General features: G+C 35.1%; 2 protein-coding genes across 3 annotated transcripts in view; one reads left to right on the top strand and one right to left on the bottom strand.

Annotated features, from left to right (window-relative positions):
- The window catches only part of LOC144976948 (CBY1-interacting BAR domain-containing protein 1-A-like), a 14,423-nt gene extending 2,333 nt beyond the window's left edge, over positions 1-12,090 (bottom strand). The window contains exons 1-6 of the mRNA XM_078921577.1: positions 11,949-12,090; positions 9,622-9,737; positions 8,087-8,211; positions 7,279-7,347; positions 6,354-6,455; positions 1,699-1,803 (exon numbers count right to left, since the gene is read on the bottom strand). Coding sequence (XP_078777703.1) covers positions 1,699-1,803; positions 6,354-6,455; positions 7,279-7,347; positions 8,087-8,211; positions 9,622-9,737; positions 11,949-11,980 — 549 coding nt within the window. The 5' untranslated portion in view covers positions 11,981-12,090. The remainder of the gene's footprint in view (positions 1-1,698; positions 1,804-6,353; positions 6,456-7,278; positions 7,348-8,086; positions 8,212-9,621; positions 9,738-11,948) is intronic.
- Positions 12,091-12,160: 70 nt separating this feature from the next.
- The window catches only part of LOC144976946 (uncharacterized), an 81,450-nt gene continuing 73,937 nt past the window's right edge, over positions 12,161-19,673 (top strand). The window contains exons 1-4 of one of the 2 annotated variants that reach the window (XM_078921575.1): positions 12,161-12,324; positions 16,036-16,166; positions 17,046-17,128; positions 18,017-18,087. In XM_078921575.1, coding sequence (XP_078777701.1) covers positions 12,294-12,324; positions 16,036-16,166; positions 17,046-17,128; positions 18,017-18,087 — 316 coding nt within the window. In that variant the 5' untranslated portion in view covers positions 12,161-12,293. The remainder of the gene's footprint in view (positions 12,325-16,035; positions 16,167-17,045; positions 17,129-18,016; positions 18,088-19,673) is intronic. The other variant, XM_078921576.1, reaches the window with a different exon arrangement.

Genomic DNA, 19,673 nt, shown 5'->3' with positions numbered 1-19,673 from the left:
ACTGATGTCTTCATCATTACCTAAAAAATCCTTCAATCTACAATGGATTAGCAAGTTTTCATATGGCATTAAGAAAATGATTTTTAAAAAAATATATTTCAGCATAGTGCATGAGTTAGTCATGAAGGAAATAGTTAACAATACATTGGTCTTCATTTATCAGCTTCGTCTTCCTAGGAGGCTAAAACTTCAAATTGAAGATTTAAGTGGCCTGCAGTGAGCAAATCTGGTGATGGACAATGCCATTCTAAACCATTCCACTGAGCTGGACTGTTTTTTGTAGTTGTTGGAAAAGAGCTCCCGGTCCTGATGGTAGAGGGGATGAAGGAATAAAGATGCGTGTCTGTTTGGAAGTATGGAATGGCTAAAGACATTGAGGAGTTCTGTGTCCTGCTTAGTCCGGCTATAAGTATGCTCAGGGCACGAAACAGAATTTTTACTATCAAATTTTACCCCTTTATAAGCTCTTCAAAAAGGAATCTGTTATAAGCAAGCTCAGTTTTCTGACCACTATCAAAAAATTATGTAATTTAAAGAAAAGAAATAAATAACTACAAAGAAAAATACAATAAATTTTCTTTAAAGATTGACAAATACGGTAACAGAAAACATTTAAATGTTATGAAAGTAATGTATGGTTCACGCCATTCTTTCATTACTTCCATTGTATAAACAATTGTCACTTGCTATTCTTTCATTACTTCCATTGTACAAAACAATTGTCACTTGCTATTCTTTCATTACTTCCATTGTACAAAACAATTGTCACTTGCTATTCTTTCATTACTTCCATTGTACAAAACAATTGTCACTTGCTATTCTTTCATTACTTCCATTGTACAAAACAATTGTCACTTCAGTGTGAAACAGACAATTCATATCCACCAAATTATTAAATAGGCAGGCTTGGTAGCTCAATGAAATTGTATGAGGGGGGCGGGGGGGGGGGGGGGGGGGGGGGGGGGTAGAGTTAGAGTCGGACACTTCTGGTAACAGTGACATGGCACTGGAAGCAAGATAAAGGAATGGAGGGCTCAGAATGTCATCAGATGTAATCATAATTAATCATCAATCAATACAGTCATTTTGTTTACAAGGGTGTTACGTGTGCTTACAATATGAGATATGAAAGCAAGGTTTGCATTTGTCCCTTTGTCTTTGACTTTCTAGATTTCACTCATGCACTCTGCACCAAGCAACTAAAACTATAAGACTTTATCTTCAACTTAAGGGCCGAAAACAGAGTTCAAATTGTCTCACAGATAATTAAGAGGATGACATAAATGGGTGCATCCAATAAAAAATAAAAAATCACAAGTTTCTTTAACCCTCGTCTCACACCCACGGCAGAATGCTGTTGCAAAATGTGGCAGAAAAAATGGGTTTGTTTACCTTTAAAAAAAGCTATAAAATGACTTTTTATTGGACCATATGACAGATCCGACCAGCAACTAGGTGCACACCTTTATGTATACAAATAAAAACTATGAGGAAAAAGTTATTTTACTATAATGTGAGCATTGAACATAGACTTAGTAAAAAATTCCAAATCCTTTTACAAGCATGATCCAGCTATAAGCACGCTCTGCTTGACTCCAAGGACCATGCTTGTAAATGGAGACCACTGTATTCGTAATTTTGGTTCAAATTTATTTATGCTAAATTGAATTTATAGTTGTGTGAGAAATGTTATGTTACTTTCAAATCAGCCAGCTTGCTCCTCTCAAAGAGGTCAATGTCTGAAATCAACTGTTCACCATAGATGCTTGTTTCCTTTGAGGCTTTTTCCAAATCACTCTGAGCCTGCAAAAAGTATAATGACAATAACAACGGATAACTTCATTGCAGAGAATTTATGAAATAGAACATACAAATAAAACAATGCCCATACTTTTTTTTAAACTAAAAGAAAAGTCTAAATATCAAAATGTCAGACAGACCAACTTGAAAACAATTTTTCAGGCCATCTGATACAAATACAAAATTCCTTTATCACAATTCCTACTGCTTTAAACGGGCAGTAAATATTATCATTAAAAGACCTTCGGACATTTTTTACAGACTCAACTACTGTTGAGTAAACAGATGGCTTAGAAAAAGCTTAAATGCACCGGTGCCAGATGTTTTGCTTGCGATTTGACTATTCTAATAACTGGGCTATCTGGACCCTAAAGCACGATGCATTGAACAAGAAATTATATTTAAACCACTGAGATAAATTATAAAACCCTGAGGACGTTAATTGTTAATTCCATGTATTAAGAATTTATTCCTTTTGAATTCTCTCTCTCTCTCTCTCTCTCTCTCTGTCTGTCTGTCTCTCTCTCTCTCTCTCTCTCTCTCTCTCTCTCTCTCTCTCTCTCTCTCTGTGTCTGTCTGTCTCTCTCTCTCTCTCTCTCTCTCTCTCTCTCTCTCTCTCTCTCTCTCCACTCTTGCTGGGCCATTTTTAAAATGTGATCGTCTTCTTCTTTAAAACATCTGTATTCTGGTGAAGTCATATCAATGCCAACGTACCTTAATCTGAAAAATTGTTAAGGTAATAAAGAATACACAAATAAGAACAAGATATGAAAAGCAGAAATGAAATAAATTTTCATCCCCATGCAACTGTTATGACACTTGCTTTCGGACCGGAAGATCCTGGGTTTGAGCCTCACCCAGTGCATAGTTGAGTCCTTTGAAAAAGGCTCTTTACTCACATTCTCTCACCATGCTCAGGTGTGAAATTAATATGGGATCATCAACAGCATTGCCTCTGTCGAAAAAACTGTAATATCACCAAACAGGCATCATGTCTCGTTCTAAATGTTACATGTTGCTGTGGGTCAGGGACCATTCGTAAAGTGCTTTGAGTATGCTTAGTGGATATTGCCTTTTATAAAAGCTTTTAAAAAGTTTTTTTTTTTATATGCAAATATACACACATAAACAAGCATTCACACATATAAACACATTCACACACACACACACACACACACACACACACACACACATGACTATATGTGACCTATTGCTTCAAAACGGTATTAAGTTACATCTAGTTTGGATTGTGAAAAATTAATTTATGGGCATTAATATAGAAAAGTGAGTGGAGCAGGCACTTATGTTGGTAACAAGATATGAAGTGAATAGAAAAGTGCCAGAAGACAATAGAGAATTAAAAAAATTTTTGCGGCGGTGGTGGGGGTTTGAACCTGCGACCTTATTGGTACGACAACTCCGCCTGGCAGGTGAGAGCGTGGCTCTACCGTGTGAGCTATCCACGAACACTAAAAATATTCGTTTCAAACTCAAAGTCATTACTAGATCCCTCTCTCACCCACTTCTTGAGACCGCCGATTCGTTCGTACACCACCATCGCGAATAATTTTGACCAGCAGTTAAGCTTAATAGCCAATATTCTCAACACAAACATATAACATAGAAACGATTGAGACATTGAGTATGCTCCTGTGTATGGGGTGAATTTTTAATTCAGAAAAGTGAGTGGAGCAGGCACTTATGTTGGTAACAAGATATGAAGTGAATAGAAAAGTGCCAGAAGACAATAGAGAATAAAAAATTTTTCGCGGCGGTGGTGGGGTTTGAACCTGCGACCTTATTGGTACGACAACTCCGCCTGGCAGGTGAGAGCGTGGCTCTACCGTGTGAGCTATCCACGAACACTAAAAATATTCGTTTCAAACTCAAAGTCATTACTAGATCCTCTCTCACCCACTTCTTGAGACCGCCGATTCGTTCGTACACCACCATCGCGAATAATTTTGACCAGCAGTTAAGCTTAATAGCCAATATTCTCAACACAAACATATAACATAGAAACGATTGAGACATTGAGTATGCTCCTGTGTATGGGGTGAATTTTTAATTCAGAAAAGTGAGTGGAGCAGGCACTTATGTTGGTAACAAGATATGAAGTGAATAGAAAAGTGCCAGAAGACAATAGAGAATAAAAAATTTTTTATTCTCTATTGTCTTCTGGCACTTTTCTATTCACTTCATATCTTGTTACCAACATAAGTGCCTGCTCCACTCACTTTTCTGAATTAAAAATTCACCCATACACAGGAGCATACTCAATGTCTCAATCGTTTCTATGTTATATGTTTGTGTTGAGAATATTGGCTATTAAGCTTAACTGCTGGTCAAAATTATTCGCGATGGTGGTGTACGAACGAATCGGCGGTCTCAAGAAGTGGGTGAGAGAGGGATCTAGTAATGACTTTGAGTTTGAAACGAATATTTTTAGTGTTCGTGGATAGCTCACACGGTAGAGCCACGCTCTCACCTGCCAGGCGGAGTTGTCGTACCAATAAGGTCGCAGGTTCAAACCCCACCACCGCCGCGAAAAATTTTTTATTCTCTATTGTCTTCTGGCACTTTTCTATTCACTTCATATCTTGTTACCAACATAAGTGCCTGCTCCACTCACTTTTCTGAATTAAAAATTCACCCCATACACAGGAGCATACTCAATGTCTCAATCGTTTCTATGTTATATGTTTGTGTTGAGAATATTGGCTATTAAGCTTAACTGCTGGTCAAAATTATTCGCGATGGTGGTGTACGAACGAATCGGCGGTCTCAAGAAGTGGGTGAGAGAGGGATCTAGTAATGACTTTGAGTTTGAAACGAATATTTTTAGTGTTCGTGGATAGCTCACACGGTAGAGCCACGCTCTCACCTGCCAGGCGGAGTTGTCGTACCAATAAGGTCGCAGGTTCAAACCCCACCACCGCCGCGAAAAATTTTTTATTCTCTATTGTCTTCTGGCACTTTTCTATTCACTTCATATCTTGTTACCAACATAAGTGCCTGCTCCACTCACTTTTCTGAATTAAAAATTCACCCCATACACAGGAGCATACTCAATGTCTCAATCGTTTCTATGTTATATGTTTGTGTTGAGAATATTGGCTATTAAGCTTAACTGCTGGTCAAAATTATTCGCGATGGTGGTGTACGAACGAATCGGCGGTCTCAAGAAGTGGGTGAGAGAGGGATCTAGTAATGACTTTGAGTTTGAAACGAATATTTTTAGTGTTCGTGGATAGCTCACACGGTAGAGCCACGCTCTCACCTGCCAGGCGGAGTTGTCGTACCAATAAGGTCGCAGGTTCAAACCCCACCACCGCCGCGAAAAATTTTTTATTCTCTATTGTCTTCTGGCACTTTTCTATTCACTTCATATCTTGTTACCAACATAAGTGCCTGCTCCACTCACTTTTCTGAATTAAAAATTCACCCCATACACAGGAGCATACTCAATGTCTCAATCGTTTCTATGTTATATGTTTGTGTTGAGAATATTGGCTATTAAGCTTAACTGCTGGTCAAAATTATTCGCGATGGTGGTGTACGAACGAATCGGCGGTCTCAAGAAGTGGGTGAGAGAGGGATCTAGTAATGACTTTGAGTTTGAAACGAATATTTTTAGTGTTCGTGGATAGCTCACACGGTAGAGCCACGCTCTCACCTGCCAGGCGGAGTTGTCGTACCAATAAGGTCGCAGGTTCAAACCCCACCACCGCCGCGAAAAATTTTTTATTCTCTATTGTCTTCTGGCACTTTTCTATTCACTTCATATCTTGTAGGCATTAATATAACACTTTTGCCAACATTTTTTTTTTTTTGCTTTATTTAAAAGAAAGAATATAAATTCTTATGGAACACAAAAGTAAAATGAGATGCCTCTCATTATTTTTACTTTAAAGTCATTTTTGTTGTTGTCTGGTTCATCCCAACATAATACCATATTGAAACGGAGGGTCACATATTAGATTTCTCAAACAACAAAAAAAACTTATTATCTAAAAATTTACCTAACTATCTAATTCTCATGAAAAGATTCCAACCAGAGTCTGGGCAAAACTGTATTATATTCTTCCTGATCACGAACATTAAGAAAGCCCCATGAAAAAGACAAGTGATGACGATAAGGGGGAAAGTGGGACAGACGAACCAGTAAAGACAAATCCATTTAGAATCTGCTACCCAAGGGGCAAACAATTCACGGAGTAAAGGAAACGGGATCTCTCTCAATCCACAACTCGGAATTTTGTGGCATTGTGAAAAAAAAAAAAGTAGACATTCAGAGCCATTAAGCTCATGGAGCCAGAGATTCATGACTTCTATAGCGTGAAATGGAAAATAGCAATTGCTTGCAAACCTTTTGACAGGACGCTAGTCGACCACAAAGTACTTTCTGCCAGATCTAATAGACCCAGTTGCCCAATCACTCCTGGATAGAAGTCCCTTTGCATGTGAAGTGAGTGCTTTACCAACTGAGCTATCAGGACTCCAAGGCATTGTGATAACTTTTGAATTAAAAAACAGATCACGCCAAAGGATACAACTTGTGGACTGTTTGCTGGTTGTTTTACTTGAACTTTCTCTAGTTGCCTGATCTGTTTCTTTTCTCTTTCCCAAGCTGTCAGGTTCCCTCGTATATTGGACTGTCAAAAGAAGACTCATGTTTAGAGGAAAGGGAAGAAGACGAAGAAGAAACAGAAGCAGGAGGAGGAGGAGGGGAAGAAGAAGAAGAAGAAGAAGAAGAAGAAGAAGAAGAAGAAGAAGAAGAAGAAGAAGAAGAAGAAGATGATGATGATGATGATGATGATGATGATGATGATGATAGTTGATGATGACAATGATGATGAATTATCTATTGCACAGTACTTTCCACAAGATCTGACAGTTCCAACTACCCAAACACTCTTGAGTGGGCAAGGAAACTCAACAAGAAAAAATAAAAAATTCAATCCTTAATTGCTTCTGGCAGAAACAATATTGGTACCTCATGATAATGATAATAATAATAATAATAATAATAATAATAATAATAATAATAATAATAATAATAATAATAATAATAATAATAATAATAATAATAATAATAATAATAATAATAATGGATGGCATTTATATAGAGCTAATATACACAATTTGAGAGTGATTGGAAATGTTTTTATTCTTTCTTTGACTCATTTATTATCAGGTCTCTCTTAGATCCTGTGGTAAATTATTCCAAATTGTTGGTCCTTGTTGTTTAAAAGACCGATCTCTCATTGTTTTCAGAAGAATTTGTGGGACAAATAGGAGTGTTGTGTTGTCCAAAGATCTGAACCCTGGGTTGATGATTTTATACGGGACTGCAAACTCGGCAAGGTTAATTGTAGGACACATTTATTTGTCTTGGGAGTGCTTTTCCAGGTAAGCTTTCAGGATGTATAAAACGACAATCATGACACAGTTTACATTTTTACGTATATTTTCTACCTTCATGTTCTTGCAGAGTTCTCCATACTTGACTAAGGGTTTAAGGACTCTCGCCTCTAGTCTTTGGATCTGAAATTTGAAAATGGTAATTTCATTAAATGGAGAAGAAAATAAATTTGTGATATTTGACACAAGAGCAATTTTTTTAGTACAGAACAAACATTCTGTTTTCAAGATGACACTTGAGAGCACATTACTTCTACTTTACATGACCTTCACTGGCTCCCTGTTCACTATAGAATAAAGTAAAATATTCTTTTATACACCTATAAATGTTTTACTAATGAAGCTCCTTCTTACTTACAAGACCTTATTGAAGTCTATACACCTAGTCTTGTCTTAAGATTAACATAATATTATTTTGTAATGAAAGAAATTCAATAAATTAATAATTCTCACTAAAAAGATTTTAATTGAACAGACCCATGTCTGTGGAAATCTCTCAGTTTTGGAACAAAATCTGCTCCTAGTGTCCTAAAATTTAAGAAGCACCTAAAGACTGAATTAGATTTACAGGGTATTTCATGATTTATGTTTTTTCCCCCTTATATACATATGTATGGGCCTGCTTTTGTATGTGTGTGTGCGTATAATTTAATTGTAAAGCACTGCAGAGCACTTTTAAGTAGATGCTTAGACGTTATAAAAATATATTATATTATTATCATCATCATCATCAATATTGTTATCATCATCATTATTATTATTATTATTATTATTATCATCATCATCATCATCATCATTATCACCATCATCATCACTTTCACAATTATTTTTAATGATTATTACTTGTGTGCAAAGAGTATACCTCTGTGTCACGAAAATCCTGCACTGCTGAAAAGTTTTCTGCAAAATGCAGCAAACTTATTTTGGTTGTGTTATTAAGTTGTTCAGCATCTGCATATTCTTTTACATGGTAAGCAAACATGTCCCCTGTAAAGCAAAAAAACAAAAAACAAATTCGAGCATTTATATAGAGCAATATCCATTAATGTTGCTTAAGCGATATCACTATTTTTTTACAACAGAAGCGACGCTGTTAACAGTCAGGTACTCATTTTATACCCAAGGATGGTGACAGAATGTGAATAAAGAGCCTTTCCAAGAACTCAACTATGCACTATTCAGGGCAGGGCCCAAACCCAGGACCTTCCGATCCAAAGGTGAGTGTCATACCACTTGACCGCATAGCAGCACAATGACTGGACAAAAACAAGTATAAATAAAGAAGTAACCTGTTAACGCCACGAAGACAATGGAGCCAGAGTTTATACTAGTTGCTGTAATATCAAATATGAAGTAATAAATCTTTGCTACCCTTAGGAGAAAATTTTCAGACCAAACAGACCTAGCTGTCTATATACTGGTTGGTGACAGAGCGATAAGAAAAAACAAACAAAAAGCAGCAAAACTACACAGCCACAATCCCTTCGATTGTGAACAGGGTGCTTTAATGAACCATCAACAGTATAAACATTTTAATTGTTTTCAAATAAAATTTTTATAAACCATAATATTTTTCAAAAATGCAAGTATATAATAATGCCCTGGAAGCACCAGCAGCTTCTATTGGTATCACCCTACAGTAATATTATGGTGGTCTATCCAGGCGGTGAATTTGTTGTCACATTTGTGTATAATAGTAACCCCGCCCAGTAGCCTGGTCACAACACAACGCTCGACCAAATGCGGTTTCAGGTTCATTTCACAGCATGTGACTTTATTGACAGTGTCATTACTGATTGCTGAAGAATCAAGAGGAAGAATTGAGATGTATTCCATTGTGTAATTTGATAAAACAACTGCACTCAGCCAGTCCCAGCCTAGGAAAACGAGGGGAAAATGACGTTCGAGCACTGTTTACAATCAAATCAATGACATTACACATTGGAGAGTGAAATATTAAGTGGTGTATCCTTTGTCAACAGGAAAAATACACAATATAACGTGTTTTATCACAGGAACTAGTCCGTGCATCACATCGTTATTATCACGAGTCTCTCCACATACCCTTTTTCAACCATCTTGAAAATCCCAAAATAATGACAGCCCTGAATAACAACATAATTTTCCGGTCCCGGATGATGTCGGTATTCAAAGGTTGCACTGTGCATCACAGGCATTGTGGGAACATGACTTATTCCATGCCAGTCAATTTGATTGATGTGAGGAACTTTATTCAGATAAAAGTATAGTTGGATTTATTGTAAAAATAAAAGTCTTTCTAATATGACAGTGGCTTAAATCGTCTTTCAGGTTCTTCTTATTCTTCTTTAGACAAACTGAGTGACTCAATCAGACTGAGCATTAATGTCAATTTCATATAAGAGGGCGACAACATACCCTTGTCCCTTAGTCTAGCAGATTTTCTGATGACAGAGCCGAGGGTATCACAAATAAAGCCATAAAACTTTTCAACTGTGGTAACCCTAGTCTGAGCAAACTTGACTTGGCCCTCTCTGAAACAAACAAAAAAAGATAAATAATTAAGTATATAAATTCAGAAAAAGAGAGAAACAAAAAAAAGAAAAAGTAAGCAAATAAATATATAAATACATAATGATGGAATTGAATGTAAGCTTTGCCTGACCAATAGGGTTTTCGCTTTATCAATGACATTTTGACAGACAGTGAATTTGATTTTAAAATTTGATGATTCGTGAAGTCAAAATAGAATAAAGAAACACCTCCGTCCTATCTATAGTGAAAAACCTGGTAAGCTGTGATGTAAAACCAAAGAATTGTGATGTAAAACCAAAGAATTAGAATAAACATAAAGAATGTCTACCCCAACGGTAAAGATTCTTGGCCTTAAAATTGCCCTTAAAACATAAAGTAACAATATATTCTAAATAATACATTTACATTAACATTAATTGAGATAGAAAGATGAAAAGGGAAAAACATATAAAAACATAGAAGTAGATGAAAAAAATTTTTTTTTTAATAATGAAAAAAAAACAAACAAACAACAAAAACCCCATCAATTCTTATTTATGACATATTATGAATGCTCAGTCATATATGTATTTTAAATCACAAAATTCCCTATTAAGTGCATTTTCAAATTCATTCATATCTTTTGCATTGGATTTTTCTTAAACATTCAGTTCAAATGTAAATCTTTTTTTTTATTGTATATTTGCCAAGTTGTTTTGAAATCAATTGTGTTTCTTAAAAGCTTTCTACTGTCTCCTCAGCAAATGAATGCCTCGCACATGTCAACTTCAAGACGTATACAATTCGTTGTATAAAACTCATTTTAACAAAAGAACCAAAAAAATATTTTTAATCAGTGTAACTGATGTGACTCACCAATTAAAGAAATAGATACAAATAAATAAATAGATAGATAAATAAATCCACTTTATTCACCCTCAGCCTCAAGCCAGAGTAATTTGTCTTTATTTAGTCTTTAGTCAGTGTCTATTCCAGAATGACAAAACAAACAAAATAAAACAGCCTCCTTGTGGCACTAGAGATATATTTAAGAATCAGTTCAATATCAGTGTCGAACGTAAACAGCACGCCACACAGATGGATATACTCGAAAAGCAAAATTGGTTCAGAAAGAGAGAAAAGAAGAGACTGAGAGCCTCACTCTTTCTCATTATATATAAACAAAGTGGCGATTCGGACTCGAGTCTGAATAGTCTCCCGTGGCTATTCGGACTCAAACTCCAATGTATGTGCGCATACAGAGGAGAGGACGACACAATGTGGGAAGTAAGCAGATGGTGAAACTGATAAAGAAATGGAAAAAGAGTTCAGAAGAAATTTTGCCTATATCACACTGACTCAGCTCATACCCATACTTTGGACAGTAGAAGGATTGTTGCCTGTCTCACACTATCAGAATCAGAAAATGTAATTTTTAAATTATTTATTTTTGTACTGATTTTATTTGGACATCGAGTTATGTTGTTAGAAAAGCTTTTGATTTATCCTTTCATTTATACCACAGTTACTTTTGTGACTTTTGTTACCTTTGAAGAGTCTTAACTCTTTTCTTTTTAATTTCTATCTCGACTTTCAATTTAACTATGATTTTGTCTTTCTCGTCAAATAAAGCGGATTTAGACTACCTGTTGATAGATATGAAAATCGTAATTTTGATTTACATTAATTTTATGTAAACATCAATGAAATTTTAAACATTAAAAAAAAAAAAACAACAACAACAAAAAAAAAATAAAAAAAAACAAAAAACAAAAAACAACAAACAAAAACTATACTGCCACGGTATACTATTCGACTGAGTCAAAAAAAAATCTATTGATTACACATGCGCATTGGAATTTGAGTCCGAAGAGACACGAGAGACTATTCAGACTCGAGTCCGAATAGCCGCAGCCATAATAATATAAATTATAAATTAGAATTAGAAATTAGAGCGGGTCATTCTAGTGAAATATTGGTGGGCGCAATGATTCCAGATTGTTATTGCCTACATTGTTATACATGCAATGATCATCATAATCGGAGCAGAGCAATATTAAGATAGAAATTAGTAATAACAGTAATAATAGGCCTAATACTAATACTCTACTCGTGTCATACCATACGAGATAGTTTACATTGGTTACCAAAATCCATAATTACAATGCTGTGTTTTAAAAATTCTATAACCCTATATTCTAATACAAAAATGAAGACTAGTGTAAAACTACCTGTCAGGAACTGCATTTCTATTGTAACTCATGACTCTGGGCGATGTTTCTATTAAAATTTGAGTCCAGAGATAGAAGAGGCCATAAAAGTTCCCTAACAATGGAACTCAACAAAAGGAAAAGAGTTCCTGCTTTGAGGAATCTGCCGGAAGTTTACTTTTGTCAAGCACTTCGTCACACTCTAGAGTCGTTGTTATTGTTTTACTATTCTTCGATATTATCATTTTCTTGGCGGGGAAGGCAAACCCACTTTGGTTTCACTTTCAACTTTCGTTTTCATCATATTTTACAGCAGTAGATGATCGTCAGTCTTCAAACATCAAACCACTTCTTCTAAGATGTAAAATGGACAGATACATAGTTGTTCTGAGACAAGGTTGATATAAATTAATTAAGATCCTATCTATAATGTAAAGATACAGAGAGAACGGTTTTTAGGTTAAACTTTAACGAGTGCATACTGCCACTGCATGCATGCGATGATAAAAATGTTATTTTATTAACTCCGAACGATCAGGAAAATAAAGTTGAACTCTATTTTTCGGAATTGTCGGCTAGCCTCCGGTAACTGATGGGTTACGGACGCAAGAGCGATGCAAAAGTAAATGCTCCCGGAGTGGACAAGGAATTTTCACGAATCATCAAGCTAGATTTAGCATTTTTTTAAAATGCATATTAATATTATTATTAGATATATTGTTGACAAAGACGAATTTTATCAAAAAGCTGTACTATCGCGAATACTCCATGGCGCGTTCACTTTTTCATTTTCACTTCGCGCTGCACTATCAAAGAGAGAACAGAAGTAAACCTAAATAACAAAGTCACAGTCTCAAGCCGGGAACAGAGGTTGAGAGTAGGATAGGACAATATCAAGATAGAAGTCTAACAGAAAGTTGGGAATAAAAGACAGATAGCCCAATCAGTGACAAAAGAAAACCCCCAAAAATGCATACATATTCACCATTCACACAGACATTTTCGAAAAAAAAACCCAACAAATCTTAAGAGCGGAAACTGTTCGGTGAAATAGAGATCAAGTTTATTTTCCTGAGCATTCGGAGAAATAGTCACTTCGTTATTAGTATTAGACGTAAGATTAAGATGTAAATGTTTTGAGACCCAATCTCTCAATTGTCTCAATCATATTCACTTGGCCATTTATCAGCTCACTGCTAGAGCACCAAATGGGTGTTTACCAAAGTACCTAGACTTAGCGCCTTTACTTTCACCTTCTCTTTTACCTCCTACTCCTACTCCTACACCTATAGTCATAGTCATAATCATACGATTGGGTTGCCTGGCTGGGCTGCCTCTTCAACTTCTATCCTCTCTATGAAGATTCCCCCACCTTTCTTTCATGGTTGTCTGCCATGGATGTTAGAAGAGGAGTATGCAGGTCTTTCATTTTCGCTTAATCTTTTTTAGCTGATACTGATGCTAACATTTTTTAGGTACTTGACTAGTTTGAGTTCCCTGCTTAACACAGTGTGAATTGTTGTTGGTGGTTGTCCTGTATAGCTACCTTGCGCCTTGACCAGACGTTGTGATAGTGAAAAATGCATTCCTGGCATTTATCTGCTGGTACATCCTTCTGTGTCTCATGAGATCAAAAAATCACCATTTGAGAAAGAAAGGTTTTTCATTGCCCTTTCTGTAGAGTGTGCATTGCTAATTTTGGTCGAGTATCAGATGTTTAAGACTTTCTTGCTTCTGTTCAACCCTATCAGTTTTTGCTCTTTGCTTCATGTTGTTGCACAGTTACCACAGTTGTAAATGAGTAGACTTCATAAATAAGGGATTTGTATAATTTGATTTTTATATTGATTTTTACTTTGTTTTCCCTGATACCAGACATTTATTCATATATTTAAAAGGTGACCATTAAGAGCTTTTTAATTTTCTCAATACCCTTTTTTAAAATCTGTGACCCTACTTTTTTTGGTACTTTTTTGAGTATTCAAACTCAATTCTGAATACTCTCCCTTGGTTTTTCCAGCTCAGAATCCAGTGGGCATTGCAATCAACACAAGTAAATTCAGACTAGAGTCTCCCGTGGCAGTAACGTTTTTTTGTTGTTTTTTAAATTTATTTTAATTATCAACAATTATATAAAATTGATGCAAATGAAAATAACAATAATGGTACAGTAACTACCAACAGGTAGTTAAAGACAACAGGAAGAGAAAGACAAAATCATTTATCAGTTGAAAGTCCAGTTAGAAATTAAAAAGAAAAGAGTTCAGAAGGAACATAAGTCAGTCAAAGTAACTGTGGTCCAAAGGAAAAGCTTTTCTTACAACTTTACACAATGTCCAAATAGAATGAGATCAAGATGGTTTGCTTGTATTATGAGATTGTGTAGACATTGTGATGATTTTATCAAAAAGTCAAATTTATATCTTCAAATCCCATCGAAAACAAATGCCATCATTTTTAACCTATGGGTTTAATATCAACCCTCTGTTTAGTGAGTATGAAAATGAGGTGGGAGTACTTGTATTGAATAGATACCAGTAAGTGGTTCCTCTCATTATTTTGAATACAATCGATTTCTTAGAATTTATATCAACTATTTTCAGCTCTGAACATTGGGAAAGAATTCTACGATAAGTGAGCAAAATGTATAAGATACTAAATGCAGAGAATATTTCTCCATGCCCAAATGGAAAGCTCTGTGGTGTCTTTCGAAGTCAAATAATGTATTGTCTATTATGACAATAAAAATTGAGTTCAAACTTTATTCAACACTTGAATCATAAATTTTCATTTGATCAACTTATCATGTTCATTAAACGTGCACCATTTATTGGATGGACAGCTATGCTTATAATACATATTCTGATAGTGTTAGACAGGCAACAATGCAGTCTGAAAAAGAGCTATTTAGATGAATCAGTCTGATATGGGCAAAACAGAATTTACTCTGAGCTTTTCTGCTTCTACCAGTTCCACCCTCAGCCCACTGCCTGCACTGGGTCCTTGGAGTTTGAGTCTGAATAACCACGGGAGACTATTCAGACTCGAAGTATGTAATGTAATTGCCACATAATTTTTTTTAGTTTTCCACGTATTCTATCCTTGACAGTAACATGATGTCTTATTTTTCCTGCATTGACATATTATAGTTGGTGTTTATGTAGTATGCTTTTGATTTCTGATTGGCCCGGTTTATGCCAATAAAGTCAACGTCAGCATATTGTGGTATAATGGTAGTACATCTGATCAGTAATCAGGAGGTCTGAGGTTCAATCCCTAGTCAATGTTGTTATTTTTCTCAATACTGTGTCTGACACTGATACATAAAATAACATAACATATGGTATAGGGCAAAATAGGATAATATCCCTTGAATGCCCTTAATATTAATAGTAATGCCATAAATCTATTGATTAAAGATTACAATAATGATACACTGGTAAAGATAGTATTTCAACTTAAATGTACTCATGTAAATGTGGTGTACAAACATATATCTTTAACCGTGACATGCAAAGCACACACACACACACACACATATAGAAGATAACCATAATAATATAACAATGCATAATATATACATACAAGACTGAAAGCCCTGTCAACAGTAGTGCAAAAAAGTATTATTCATCATATATAAATCTCCCATCATATAATTCCCTGTCTACTAACACCTTGAAATAATCTATAGATTTTACATTCTTTGTTTCAAATTTCAAATTGTTCCAGATCTTTATCTTACATCAGTGCCTGTTCCTGAATTTGTCACTTAAATTTGTGTTCTTGCCAATTTTTACCAATCCACTTAGTATGTTTAACTACTTGTCATACTATCCAGTTTTCTCAGCTTCTGTCTGCTTCACATGATTTTAACTGTAGTTGTAGTAAAAGTAAAACTAGATTCCTAGTGAGGTCCCCTTTTGAACTCTTACTCATTGTTACTATTGTTATTATTATTATTATTATTATTATTATTATTATTATTATTATTATTATTATTATTATTATTATTATTATTATTATTATTATTATTATTATTATTATTATTATTATTATTAATTTTATTTGTTATTGTGATTTTTTTTTGTTTTGGTTTTTTTCTACATAGATGAAAGAAGTTTTGATCAAGTGTCTCGTTACATCAAGAGTTTGTTACCAAGTACTGATATTTCAACCAAAAGTAATTTGGAAGGTGGACAACTTTTGAAATGGATACCAGTTAACCAAGATTTCAGCGAGGTTTTCCCCATCATATCTTTATTAATTACTAATTATTGCAAAAACCAGATGCCAGTCCATCTGTTATATAAAATTTATTTACTCCTTGCTTGCCCCTTTTTGAGACTTTTATATATGTGACTCTCCACTTCTTTTAGTTTACTGTTGGAGTGAACCAAATTCCAAAAGTTTAATAAAAAGTTAAAATGGTTAGAATTGTAAAAATTGAGACCTGGGTATTTAGAGAAGCTATATATTCATTCATTTTAAGTTTTAACATTTTTGGTTTTTTTTTTTGTTGTTTTTTTTTGTTTGTTGTTTTTTTTTTTGGTCAAAAGAGCATATTTACTTGAATGAAATACCATAATTTCCGTTAAGAATCTGGTTCATGCCTAAATAATACCTTTATGAGATGGTGGGTCACACTTGTGCAGATAATGTTACATCATTGTGAGAAATCTAACTTTTTATCATGAGCATTTGTTTATTATTTGTTGGTAATTCTAATTTGATATTTAATTATGAGAGCTCATGATTTATGATAAAGATTGAGAATAAGAATCAAATGTTTTAACATGGTATAACTCGACTGTCTCACAATGATATTACATCAGAATGAATTGAGCCCTGAAAAGTGAGTTTAGAATTGAAATGATAAGAAATATAAACATGGTATTGTTTTGTTTGTTTTTTTGTTTTAAATTCTCCTAGATGATAAATAGAAATAAACCTCTAGTTTCTAATGTCTGGCTATGAATTTAATTTGAGACAGTTGGTCAAAAATATTAATTTTGATTGCATCATTGTGTAACATTACAACTTTCTTTCTCTAATCTCAAAGTTTTAAGTGTTTCACTGTAATGAGACATTAATTTTTTAAAATTTTTTATCAAATTGTAGGCATGTCCTTCCTCAGAACTTTGTCAATGGCTGGATGTTCAAAATTTCATGCACCATATGCAAGATGGAACTCTCCTTGAGAAGTATGTCTATGACTGTATGTTTTGGTACAATATCAAACTAAAGTTACTCTTCTTGCAGACAAATTGTAATACTGCCTTACAGGCGTCATGTCCTGTCCTACATGTTAAATGTTGCTGTTGGTTAGGGACCACTTGAAAAGTGGGTTGAGTATGTTTAATGGATGTTAACCCAGTAGATTTTTAACTGATCAAAACATATGGTTTGTGACACACACACACAAACTTGGACCAACATAACTGGTCATTTACAAACAATTGAATAAGTAAAGTTGACGCTGCTGTGCTCTTTGTTATTGTTTATATATATTGTTTATAGTTGGGTGATGAATTATCACTATACATATAGTGTTAGTTGTAGTAAGAACTAAAACAGATGACATAGATGGGATCTTTAATTAGGTTAAGTCTTCATTTCATGGCCATTACAACAATACTCTAATAATAATAGTATAACAGTCTTAGCCATTCAAAATAGTAATGATACCACTACAATATATTCTCAATCAGATTATAAACGTTTAAGATTACACAAGGACTTGATTGTCAGTGTGATCGATCACGCAAGTAGAACAAATGAGTATTATGTTTGTGGAAAATCCAGTTTTGGCATTGGAATTCCTTCAAGTGGTGTCTGCTGTGAGCCAAATTTTAAGTTGGCATCTCTGCTAGTCTGTTGCAAAGTAATTTTTCCTGATGTAACAGACACAGCTACCTAATCACTGCTTGGTAGACATTAGGATAGAAAAAAATAATTCTCAGCACCCAGAATGGATATCAAATTTTATGCTTGTAAGATGAGTAATTTACGACTAAACTATATGGACTCCCATTTTCAATTGTCATACATAGTCCTTAATCCTTTATCTTGTTTTTTTTTTCAATCTGCAGTAATAAAAATGTTGAGTCACAGACTCTGGAATCATATTTGCATGACACAGCTGATTCAATCCCGAGTGCTGGTGAGTCAATAGTTTTGCTCAATTCTTTATAATTGACAACAAAGATACCTTTAGTAACACTTCTCCCATATGAGCTGAATCTAAAATACCTGGGGTGACGCTGGACTGTAGCCTTATCTATCGGGTGCCTGGAAGATAGAGAAACGCAACAAGTCTTCTGAGGAAGCTGGCGGGATCAACTTGGGGTGCTAGTCAAATGCTTCTGAGGACGTCCACCTTGACACTACGCTATTCCGCCACAGAGTATTGCTCTCCAGTTTGAGGTAGAAGCAAGAACGTTGAGAAGGTAAACGTTAAACATCGCAAGTCCGTGCACACAGTGTCGGGAACGCTGGCAACAACCCCTAGAGAATGGGCCCGATGATAACAGCGATCCAGCCCCCCCCCCCCCCCAATGTCGAATGGGAAGCGATTACAAACGACTGGCTTAATAAGATCAAAGAGAGAGGGAATGAGGATACCCCTCTCAAGATACCCACTTTTCGAGTCGAAATAAGTTCCGGCAACCCTTGTACATAGATCCCCTGACTTCAGACAGAGCTGCATATACGAGATGGTAATCAGTTTGGACAAATTCAATTCCCCAGGGGGGGGGGGGCAGGAACATCGACTCCTTGAAACTGGGGGAGAAGTTGCCAGGCTTTTCCACCAGCAAAAGGAGACATTGAGTGGCAGCCAATTGACTCAGGTCGAGAACCTGCTTAACAGCATGCTCATTGCATCATTGAGGACTTGCCACCTGTCCAATATGTACCATTTATGGTAATGAGCTGAAACAGCAGAGCATCTAGTTAAATGATGCGTTGTGACGAAGCATCCAGGCTGGTTTGCGATGGTGCACAAGTGCGTTACGGAATTTGCTAATAGGGTCGATCGTCATAACATAGTAGTGTGAGCACCATTATATGCTGCTGCCTTTAGTGATGAATACATTGTAAATCATACCATGTAAGTATTACATGATCAGCTCATATAGATATTGGTAAATACCTTGTAATATAATTACAGAGCTGCCAACTCCTAATTTTTCCAGAGATTATCCAATATTTTAAAAAGATATCTTAATAGATTCTTGTTAGGACTTTTGAAATCCTGTTTTTTTTTCTTTATAATGCAGTGATAATTGCACACATTATTTAGCTAATCTGAGAGGATTTAAATGCTGTGTATGGCATGTCTATATTTTAAATAACATTCTATGATCAAGATTGATGCTTGAATTATATTAAGTATTGATATTTGTATTTATTGAATGTAAAAGGAGGGTTTGTCTACAGATTTAGAATAACTGGCATTTATTTATTTGTTTGTTTTGTTTTTTTGTCTTTTGGTTTCTGAAAAAAATCGAGACTATGAAGTGAAAAATTTTGACATTGCATATTGGCAGCTGAGCGGGTACATATTTTTTAAAAATTGCCTCGTTAATGAAGAAATTTTAAATGTGTTTTACAGGCGCAGTGGATTTTCCTAGGTTATATTTTGTTGACAATGGCTATATTTATAATGATATGATAAACTTATGCATTTTTTGAGAGAAGTGAGTATTATGTTCTCAGATAATAAAACTGCAGAAAATGGTAGTTTTA

This window comes from Berghia stephanieae, chromosome 7 (assembly GCF_034508935.2).
Source record: "Berghia stephanieae isolate SIO BIC M18660-M18661 chromosome 7, UCSD_Bste_1.3, whole genome shotgun sequence".
NCBI classification, from domain to species: Eukaryota; Metazoa; Mollusca; class Gastropoda; order Nudibranchia; family Aeolidiidae; genus Berghia; species Berghia stephanieae.
This window is presented reverse-complemented; position numbering and strand designations above follow the sequence as displayed.